General features: G+C 44.6%; 1 protein-coding gene across 1 annotated transcript; it reads right to left on the reverse strand.

Moving 5' to 3' along the window:
* Window positions 1–2,348: 2,348 nt before the first annotated feature.
* On the reverse strand, window positions 2,349–10,544 carry rsph4a (radial spoke head component 4A). The gene is made up of 7 exons (XM_028588112.1): window positions 10,351–10,544; window positions 8,914–9,136; window positions 8,409–8,678; window positions 4,991–5,440; window positions 3,672–3,816; window positions 2,725–2,842; window positions 2,349–2,617 (listed from the first exon to the last, which is right to left on the reverse strand). The coding sequence occupies exons 1-7, from the start codon at window positions 10,437–10,439 to the stop codon at window positions 2,386–2,388; spliced, it is 1,527 nt and encodes a 508-aa protein (XP_028443913.1). The 5' UTR covers window positions 10,440–10,544; the 3' UTR covers window positions 2,349–2,385.
* Window positions 10,545–11,070: the final 526 nt, after the last annotated feature.

Here is an 11,070-nt window from a genome sequence, read left to right on the forward strand (position 1 = left end):
ATCTAATGTTCTGCTGTTTACCTGCTTCTTCGTGTTACATGACATGAAAGTTGTTCTTTCTACATTTCATGCTGTTCCTTTATCTATTGAATGTTTAAATTCTAATTCTATTCCTCATAATGAAAACATATCATCTATGTTATAAACATAACGTTTTTGTAAACTTCCAGCAATCACAAAAAAAAAAACAATAATACATAAATTTATTGCACACAACAAATTGTGTGTGTGCGTGTTTGTGTAGATATTATTGTCTTAGTTCCTGCTAACTACTACTACTAACTGACTAACTGTCACTAACCCCCACCCACTCCCCCAACCATCTTGTCGTGATTGGCTGGAACGTGGTTTGTTGTATTTTGGTGCACAGCCTGTGCCCCTAGTGTTTGTTTGACATTTACGACCCCTGTGTTGTCTCCCGAGACCGGGCTTTTTCACAGTGTATTCAGGGGGCAGGTAGCTAGCGGATCAAGGCGAGATGCCTACAATTTGAGACAAAAATGAAATCGTGCTGAAACCATGCAAGAACTCATAGTGCACCTTTAAGCCTAACTCATACCTACTGTAGTTCTTTGCTGAGTTTGTATATCTGTAAGGGCTGTTGCTACAACTGTAATTTTCAATTATCAGACGTCACACAATAAGGACTGAGGAAAGTCGTCCAAGACACTGTTCTGCAGAATATTATGCATATTTGGTATGCATGTTAAACCAAAATCTTTTCACTGTGAACAGAAAATAAAGTATTGTGTAATGTTGTTGAGACTAGTGTACCTCACATCTCTTTCTGTGATGTCATAAATGTCCTTCTGGTTACAGCCAGCATTGTGTGTGATGTGCATGAGTGCATTTCCCTCCTCATGAAACACTTTCTTAAAGGTCCCATGGAATGAAAATTTCACTTTATGAGTTGTTTTTTAACATTAATATGAATTCCCCCAGCCTGCCTATCGTCCCCCAGTGGCTAGAAATGGCGAGCCCTGGGTATCCTGCTCTGCCTTTGAGAAAATGAAAGCTCAGATGGGCCAATCTGGAATCTTTTCCTTATAAGGTCATAAGGAGCAAGGTTACCTCCCCTTTCTCTGCTTTGCCCACCCAGAGAATTTGGCCCACCCATGAGAGAGAGAGAGAGACATCATGGCTTTAAAACGAGCAAAGTTACAGTTGGTCAAGGCCAATTTCAACAGACTCTAATGGCGGCTCGTTCAGAATACAATTTCGTATTTTACGAAAATAGTTCACCGAAAACGTGTTTCTGAAAACATTTTAAGCAAGAAATAGGCCGTGCAGTTGCTGAATCTGTCTTCATTTCAGATCAACAAAGGTCAGTTTAAAATATTTTCGTCCGATTTTGAGAGGCGCCGAGCCGACCGCTCCTCAAGTGGAATGCATGGATGTATTAAGAGAACGGTGGAGTGTGCAGTGCTGCAGGTCACGGCACGTGTATGAATGGCAAGTGGGAGAGATAAGGAAGGCTGCCCGGAGTTGGAGGATGCGCCAGCGTCATATAAGTCTGGTGTGTGGGAACATTTGTATATATAATATGCATAAGTATATTTCTGGAGTGATAAAGTTTAAAAGAAAAAATAACAAGAGCCGTACAGAACCGAAAACCGTGACCCTAAAACCGTGATACGAACCGAACCGTGGGTTTTGTGAACCGTACCACCCCTAGCACATACTAAGGAAAGCTCACTGTGGGACTGGCTCTAGCTGTAATTCTGCACCAAGGCTGAATTTCGGGAAAGAGACTTCTGATACAGTATTAGGGGACCACTAAGGTCTATATAAAAGAGACTTCAGATACAGTATTAGGGGACCACTAAGGTCTATATAAAAGAGACTTCAGATACAGTATTAGGGGACCACTAAGGTCTACATAAAAGAGACTTCAGATACAGTATTAGGGGACCACTAAGGTCTATATAAAAGAGACTTCAGATACAGTATTAGGGAACCACTAAGGTCTATATAAAAGAGACTTCAGATACAGTATTAGGGGACCACTAAGGTCTATATAAAAGCATCCAAAGAGCACCATGTTGTGGGACCTTTAAAGGTTTGAACCCTGCATTATGAATGTCTATGTGAACTTGCTAGCAGTCTTCTTCTTCACTGTGTGTGTTGCACATGAACAGCAGCTGCAGATCAGTGAGCAAACCAAACGTAAAACACGGTTCCATGGTTCCATGGTGATGCTCGTGGTCCGAAACTCCACAGGACACCTTTTAGAGAACAATCAATGCCTCATCTTTGCACTGCAGCCTGTTCAGACATACGGAAATAGATTTACCTGTGCTCACAACACCAAGCCATGTTGCTGAGTAAACTGATTTATTGGCCACTGACTCACAAATAAATACTTGAAATATAAAATGTGTTTTCTCAGTCGTCATCATCCTCAGCCTCGTCTCCCGAGTCCTGCAGCTCTTCTTGGGCAGCTTGCTGTTCCTCCAAAGCTTCTTTCAGCACCTGCTCCTCCTCCAGCGACGGGTCCAGGGCCTCGGTGATTTCGGGCCCGCTGGGGTATTCTTTCTGTGGCAGCGGGGGGACAGGCGGGCTGTAGCCTTCCCCTGCATACTTCAGACCCCAGCCGACATAAATGTTCTCAAACTTCCTGAATGAAGAGACAGGAAAGGGTTGTTTGTAAATTGCAACATTGCCTTCAGGATACCGTGAGAGATCCAACAGAAGAAGTCAGAGTATTCTGATCAGTTGACTTACTTTCCACAAGCATATGCACATGAGCCCGGCCAAAGGTTAGAGCGCAGCACAGCTACTGCATGTTGGGAGGTGAGAGTGGAGGACACCTTGGAGGTCCAGGGAGGAGTGCCAAACATTTCTGAGACACACAAATGTTAAAAAGACTTCAAGGACAAGGAGCCTATGGTATGCTATTTTATTTAGAAACGTATAGGTTTATATCAATAAGTGGTTATCTTGCTTTCCAAAAACAAATGAGATAATGTCAACTGTTGTATTGTTGTTTTGGTGCACTAACACAACTGTATCTTTCCTACAAAAAACACTGTCTGCTTTCAGCAAACAGTCTGGAACATAGAGATGATGGCAGCAAGGGGAAGAGGTCACTGCCACTATTTTCCACTGATAGTTGCCTTTTATAAAATGTTAAACTCGCTTTGTGCGCAGGTAACCATAGAAACGACATGGAGGAAAACCAGCAGCTGATAAAAAAAGAATCGTGGATGAGCAGAGAACAGACAGATCATTACAGAATAACGATCTCTGGGCTCAGATCAGCTTCAAAGTCCAGTTCAAAGTTCCAATAAACAATGTTTATGATATTAAGATGAATTCTATCCTAACATATCACAGCAAGTATTGGTGAGCTTGAGAGGCCTGCGGAGGATCAGACTGGTGTGGGCGATGGGCGAAGATGGCGCCTCAAAGAATCTGAACTGCCTTGATTGTTGTTCAATTCTAAAATCTTGACTGTAGCCTATCAACATTTGTATCACCTCCTGACTCTTTGCTGGATTTTGGCAGCTGGACAGTCAGAGGACACTGTTTGAGAGATTTTAGGGAGTAAATCTAACTAATCTAATCTAAAATCTAATCTAAAAAAGTGAAGACAACAAGCCACCCGATGATCCCCAGTGGAAATGAAAACCTTTTGAAGCCGTCACTGGTTTGTAAAGTCAAAGACTGACCTGCATCCTGGGAGAGGGGGGTGAGCAGAGGGGGTCCGACTTCTGGCTCGGGCTCATCAGGCTCCTCTTCTTTCTCCTCCGCCTCTCCTTCATCATTAGTGTCTTCTCCTGGCTTCACAGCCAGGTTCACCCAGGTACAGCGGCCCTAAAGCAGTCCACATTCACACATTAAAGGGGAACTAGGCAGTTTATTTTAGCTTAATTTACCTTAACTGAACAGATTTGGAGTCATTGGAATGGCTGTATGACTTTTTCGGGTTGAATGGTGGCCATCTCGCTTCCCCCTAGCGCCTGTGAGCGGAAAAAACATCCTTGCAATTTTGGGCCCGCGGGCCGCCGGCCTCAGCGTCAGGAAGTATGGTGTGATATCAGGTCTCGCCGTGTAACACAGCACTGCACACATCCAGGAACCGGCTAACAAGGTAGCGATGGAGTTTTTCACACTATCGTCATGGCTGAGCCGGCAAAAAAGAAGCAGAAAGCTAGGAAAGCATTGTCGGAGGAACAGAGAGAGAGGAAACAGCAGACTGACCGAGAGACGAGTCAGACCCGAGTAAACATAGGAGCTGCGTTTTCAGAATGGCGAGAACCGAGACAAACAAGCCTGCCAATCCGATGCTGACCTGGCATTCTTGCTGTTGCACTTGTAAGTCTCTTTGGGATAAAATCTGCATAATCTTTGTTTTTCTTGTTATTGTGACCTCAGGATGTCTGCTATCGTCTGTAAAGGTTTTTATTATGATCGTTACGTGTTTGTTACGGGCTTACTAGCTAGCTGTCTACCATACCTGCCAACACGTTTTTTAGCCCTATCTCCCGGGAAACTCCCGTAATTTGCATGGCCCAATCTCCTTTATAAATATTTGGACCAATATGTTGGTCTAATGTTGACCAGTTGCCAGATCTTGTATGAAACGCATCCTATTCACACAATCCAACCCCCACCACCACCCCACCCCACCCCCGGTCGCGCCGCCATGCCCCCACGCACAAATCTCCCGGATTTTGAAAACCAAATGTTGCTACGGTATGCTGTCTACCTCAGTGGACAGTGGCTCCGTGCGTTCATCGGCTTCTTTGAAAACAAATGCACGCGGCCAGAGGGAGAAGATGGGAGGGGGGAGAGTCGCCAACGAGCTTTTACGACAGTGTTGCCAAATATTTATTCCGAAGCTGTAGGGGGGAGCTTTATAGAGAAACCTGCGAGCAGAAAGCGAGCAAAAAGCAAGCCAACAGCAAAGAAATTGCCAAAACTGCATAGCGCCCCTTTAACAAAGCCCTGAGCTGAGAGATGGCTGCATGCTTCCATCAGACCATACCTGCTGCAGGATGTGCTGAACATGATGCACCCAGCTGGACAGACTCTCCGCCATCTCAGTAACCGGAAGGCCCTCAAAGTCAGGATTGGCTTCGTAGCTGTCCCGGGGAGACGTGTCTTCCTCATCGCCCTCCTCCTCCCCGGCCTGGAAGAAGCCCTGTGGGCTGACCTGTGTTCCGGCGGAGATGCGAGCGATCTGTGCTCTCAGGTAGTTGGCTTCATTCCCGGGGAAGGGCGGGTAGCTGGCCACCGGGTTGTCCAGCCGCCCCGTGAAGAATTTACGGATTTGGCGAGCAGCGGTGATCTGTGCCGGACTGACTGACGGGAGCTTCACCCAGGGAAGGCCCGGCTCTTTGCACACGTAATAAACATACTTGTTAGCCCCTGTTCCCAGGGCCTCCTTCGGCACATCTGGGAGGGGTTTATAGGTCGACAGAGGGAGAGGGTCCGTCTGAAAGCAAAGCCAGCACAAGACCAGAAACATAATTAACGTCACTCCTGTCCCTCCAAGAGATTAAGGGACACTCTGGATGAAGCTTTCTTTCTTTTGTTTCACAAGACTTCAAACTAAATTCCATTTCATCACAGTTTGTGTTAAACATCGTAAATGAGAGGTACGATGAAATTATAGGACAGGAAATACAAATCACAAGGGACAGTAAATAAATAGTTCACATTAAAAGCCTCCCAGGAAAGGGGAGCACTATACTTTTAATGTGAACCACCCACAGGAAGTGCTGGGTTTCATTGACGGTAGCTAACAGCTCTATAAAAAAACAGCAGAGTAGATGTGATTGGGTGAGATCAGTGTTGTGTTAAGGCCGGGACACACAGGGCCGATAATCGGCCGTTAGACAGTCTGGTGAAGGTCAGTGACTGAGTCTGTTCGGTGTTCATTTTGGCCGACCTGACATGTTCAGTCGGAGGCAGGGCAGTCGGGACTCACCCGGAAATGGGGAGCGGAATGAGCATCACTAGAGTCTCTAAAAATCGGACGAAAATCTTTTAAACTGACCTTTATTGAGCTGAAATGAAGACAGATTCAGCAACTGCATGGCCGATTTCTCGCTTAAAATGTTTTCAGAAACATGTTTCAGTGAACTATTTTAGTTAGGGTGATCAGACGTCCCGGTTTGACCGGGACAGTCCCGATTTTTAATTGCTTGTCCCGAGTCCCGTCAAAAGCCTGTCGGGACGCTAAAATGTCCCGGTTTACACCAGGAGCGGCGTCAGCCGATTTTGCCGTGTCTTCAGCCCCGAATGTTTTGAGCGTAGCCCCGAATGTAACTTTGTCCAGTTTATTTTTCCGAGGCGAATAGAACGGGCAGCTACGTGCGGGGTCCGACCATGCTGTATTTGTTGCTATCACCTAGCAACCGTCTCTCCGTGAGGAAAGCTGTGAAATGGGAAAGTTTTCGGAGGAATCGTAGCCAAATCAGTTTAATACAGTGATGCCATCAACACAAAGTTTAGGAGCGCAATACTGCTGATTTAGTTTGAAGTTCCCGTGACGTGACGTTTCCAGTCTACGGTTCAGACTCAGACACACGGAGCTCTGAAGCAGACCTGTGGGTCTCTTAGTGTCCACTCTCTCTGTAAAATGCAGCGCAGCTTCAGGTTCATGGATGCGCTCAGCTGTGGCCATGCTGCGGCAGATGTGTTGCGTTTGTGCTCCGTGTATTCTTTAGTTTCGGGTTTCCACCGCCGACGTAGAGCAGCGTACAGCCACCATAGCTAAACAATTTGTCTCATTCAGAGACCAGAGACCCAAACGGGGCTCTGTGTCTGTCAGAAGGTCTGAGATCTACCGTATCAGCAGAGCAATCACGTAATGCACAGCAGACTATGGTGCAGGTATAGATTATTTTCTGAAATATAGCTTGTGATTTTATTCTTCTAATTCTAAATAAACCTCTAATTAGAAAAGTCCATCCAAAGGAGAATAAATAGTTGAAAGCAATACAGAATGCCTGACAGCCTTACTGCAATATATTCCATTATGTTTTTATATTTGTATTGTAATCTGTTTCTCTTTAAATAAAGATATTTGCAGCATACATTGATTCAGAAAAAGATAGAAATAGGTGCATAAAAATTCACCAGAATGCAGGAAATTAAGTGTTTAATGCTCAAAATTTTCAATAAATCATTTTAATTAATTTGCTGTTATTGGAATAAATAACACTTAAAAACTTTTTTAGAAAAAATGTTGTTGCAATTTTGTTAATTTCACAGGAAAAAACACTTATTATTAGACGAGGAGCCTATGATCAAAATAATGAAGTTACTGTCTGTGTCTGTGTCTGAACAGGGCTGGCACATGTTCACGCTAAAAAGCGTGTGCGTGCACAAACACACTACGGTCACGCGCAAAGTGTCCCGGTTTTAGCTGCAGGAAATCTGGTCACCCTAATTTTAGTACAATATGAGATCGTATTCTGAACGGCCGTCATGACAGTCTGGCTTTGAATTTCCGGAGAAAACAAACCCATGTGACGCGTTTGTCCAATCAGCTGCCGGTTTTCATTTCTTGGGCAAAAATACAGATACTGCTGCTATGGAAACATATTACGTTTCTCAAGTCGCCTCAGTGTGTCCCGAGGAAGTTTTTTGGACCTCGGGGACCCAACTGATCATTTCGACTGGCTTTTCTGTCGACGTTCGGCCGTCTGGCTGGTGTGTCTTGGCTTTTACACTGATGGCAGTAATGCAGTAGACACGAACATCAGACTGAAGGCCTTTTTCATTTCCCAAATTGTACATGCTCGATTCCTCTCCTCAACACCTCCCCTCAATTCCTCTCCTGGCGTTTTAGTCCCGCCCACAGGATATTAAATATTTGACGTGCAGAACAGCTGCATCGGCTGTTATTGTTTTGTCATATACTGTATTTTATGATTTCTGTCAGATGAGAAGAACAGTGTTCATGAAAACTTCTATATTTACATTGAATTCAGCTCACAACGTGACAGTGTAATAAAAATGTAGGGAGGTCTTATATCAGACCCGCATGCATACTTCTCTACAGTCCCTGTAGGCTGCGTTGTGTTTTAAATGATGTATTGTAATGATGTATGATTGTTTTCTATAACGATTTACTTAAACCTTTCCATGATGCAGTAATGTCACTACAGCTGACATCATCGGACATTTAAGCATCAAAACTATCCGTAGTTATAAACTGGACAGAGGAAACAGAACTTTTAGGAATTGGGACGTCCTTTAACGCGGCGCACTGAGAATAATTTCCGGGTCACAAGCCCGAGGATCGAGGAGTCGAGGAGGTACAAATTTGGGAAAGGAGAAAGGCCCTGAGGAAGTGCTGAGTTTGCTCATTAAAACAGGAGCCAATCAAAGAGCAGGAGCCTGGTTGTGTCTGAAGCTGGAGGGGAAATAAAGCAGATGAAGTGTGTGCTCACCTCGGTGTCTTCCATCTCCGGCTCTGTCTCGTCTTCGTTGAGGCTGGGCTCCTCCTCTTCCTCCCCCTCTCTGTACTCTGCCTCAGCTACGATGTAGCTGCTCTCTGTGCCCAGAACTTTGCCCCACAAGCGGCAGCGCAGCAGTGCCTGCGACTCCACCAGCTGCTTGAGAGCCAGGAAGACCCTCTGTGTCTCCTCGCGGCCCAGCCCCACCCCGGCCTGCTCCAGGTAGAAGCCCAGCTCGCTCACATTAGGAAGGGGCGTCTCCATCTGACCACACCAAGCAACAGTCTTATGAGTATTATTCATATTCTCTATGAGCTAACACTGTTAAATTCTCTAGGAGTAATAGCCACACCATGTTGGTTCAGTACATGTCCAGGTAATGAGACATGTGATGCTAACAGTCAGACCTGTGCTGCACCCCTAGTGCATGTGTGTGTTTCTGTGCATGTGTGTGTTTGTGTGTGTGTGCATGCTTGTGTGTGCATGCATGCGACAGTACCAGTTCGTCCTCCTGGTCGGCGTCCTCCGGCCGGCTGAAGAGCGAGCGCTGCTGCTCCGCCAGCAGCTCAGCGGCGCTGGTCTCTGGGAGCTCTCTCAGGCTGCTCTGCTGCTCCTCCAACACGGCCCGCTTCACATCGCGGCTCATGTCCTCAATCACATCCACCGCGTTGGGAGGATGCTCATCCATCACCTTCAGCAGCAGCCCGGTCAGGTGGTCATAGCTGGAAGCAGGAAGAAGAACGTCTGGACCATCCATCATCTCAGACACTGATACATAAACATAACGTGACCCATAAACACATATACAAATATGACTCTCCTCACTGAGAGGCAGCATGGCTTTCTCCTGTTTAGGACTCTTTCTCTGGTCTCAATATAAACCTGAGACCCACTGAGAGCTTTCTTCACAGACACATGGAACTGAAACGTTTTCCCTCACTGATGAAAATCATGAGGTTTCCTGCTTTTTACATGAAATGAATAGCTTAGTCAATTCATTGACAAGTCACGGTCAACAGGAATCCTTTGAACATTTCAGCAAACCTTTAAAGGTGCTCTAAGCGATGTTCTTGTTGACGTTCGAAGTATTGTCAAACAAAACGGAGGCTAGCTCGCCCCTCCCTCCTCCCCATCCCGTCCCCTCTCCCTCCCTTCCGTGCTTCTGTGCACTACCCCCCCAACCCCCACCCACAAATCCTTCTTGTCAGTCATTGGCTGGAACACTGTTTGCTATGTTTCGTGGTACAGGTTGGCGCAGTTTGTTTTTGTTGCCGTTTGTAGAGCCAGGGCTGTCCCACGTTTTTTTTACAGTGTGTTCAGGGGACAGGCAGCTAGAGCGGATAGCGAGGAGATGTTTGCTGTATGTGGCAAAAAATGTTGTAGCCTAAAAAAAACGCTAAGAGCACTAAATATTATTTTGAATAAATCAATTTCAACAGGAATGAAACATTAAATTAAATTACACAATTTGATCTTGTCCTCCTATTTTCTGATTTTAGCACAGTTGAGAATATATTCTAAGCAGAAATCCATGGGATTCCCAGCAAACTTCTTATGGAAATGTTTAATTATTTTGTTATAACCTAGGTAAAAAAAAAAAAATACACTAGGTTTAATTCTCATGTAGCCTATTGCATTCCATATAAATTGGATAGATGATACTTATTTTTTAGTAAAATGTCTTTCTATAAAACAGCTTTAAAAATAATCCTGTTCTAATATAGGCTATCATATTAGGTCGGTCTGTGACATGTAGCAGTTTGTTGCGGTTTGAGGTTCTTTACATGCGCCGGCACCGGTACCGTAATTTCTTGAGTAGACGGGCAAAGAAACCCAACTGGCGGCTTGACCGCAGTCTACAGCGGGGATCACGGAATGTGCCGAAGCCAGCCGATCGAGCTAGCGTTAGCTGAGTAGAGCTAGCCCAGCTACTCACAGGTTCAGGTGGCTCTCCGTGCTGCTCTTCAGCAAGAAGGCCTTGAACGAGGCCGCTGACTGCAGCCGCAGGCTGTCCTCGGACTCCATCTTTCTTCTCCTCCGTTTCTTTCTCTTCTCTTGTCTTCCAGCAGCTTCGACACACACACACACACACACACACACCGGCTAACGGCAGCCACAACAACTTCTGTTAGCACGCAAACTGCACCGTTGCTATGGTCACGGGAATACAACGGTTGCTAGGCTTCAAGAGCACCGCGAGCCCCTGCCTGGAGGGTTTTTGTTTGTCATTTGATAAAAATGAACATTAACACATACAAATCAAAAATTAACGCAAACAAATTGATGAATATAAAGGATAAATTATATATATATAAAATATGTAATTTATATACTTTTTTATGTACAGTGTATATAAAATATATACAGTATATATTTATTAAAATATATATAGAAAAAATATATATATATATATAAACTTTGTTCTTAATTACTATGCACATCATGTCATTTATATATAGTTTTGTGATATTTCTATTTAAAATTGTAATTTGTTTTTTTTAAATTTGTTGTACCTGCCCAGGGACTACAGGTGGAAATTAGCAATTGTTGCTATAACCTGGCCCAAGACATATTATCTTGTTTAACAAGTTTAATGTTTATTCGTGCATTGTCCCTGTTTCAAATAAATCAATTTCCAATATATATATATATATAT

Source organism: Perca flavescens, chromosome 9 (genome assembly GCF_004354835.1).
Source record: "Perca flavescens isolate YP-PL-M2 chromosome 9, PFLA_1.0, whole genome shotgun sequence".
Classification (NCBI taxonomy): Eukaryota; Metazoa; Chordata; class Actinopteri; order Perciformes; family Percidae; genus Perca; species Perca flavescens.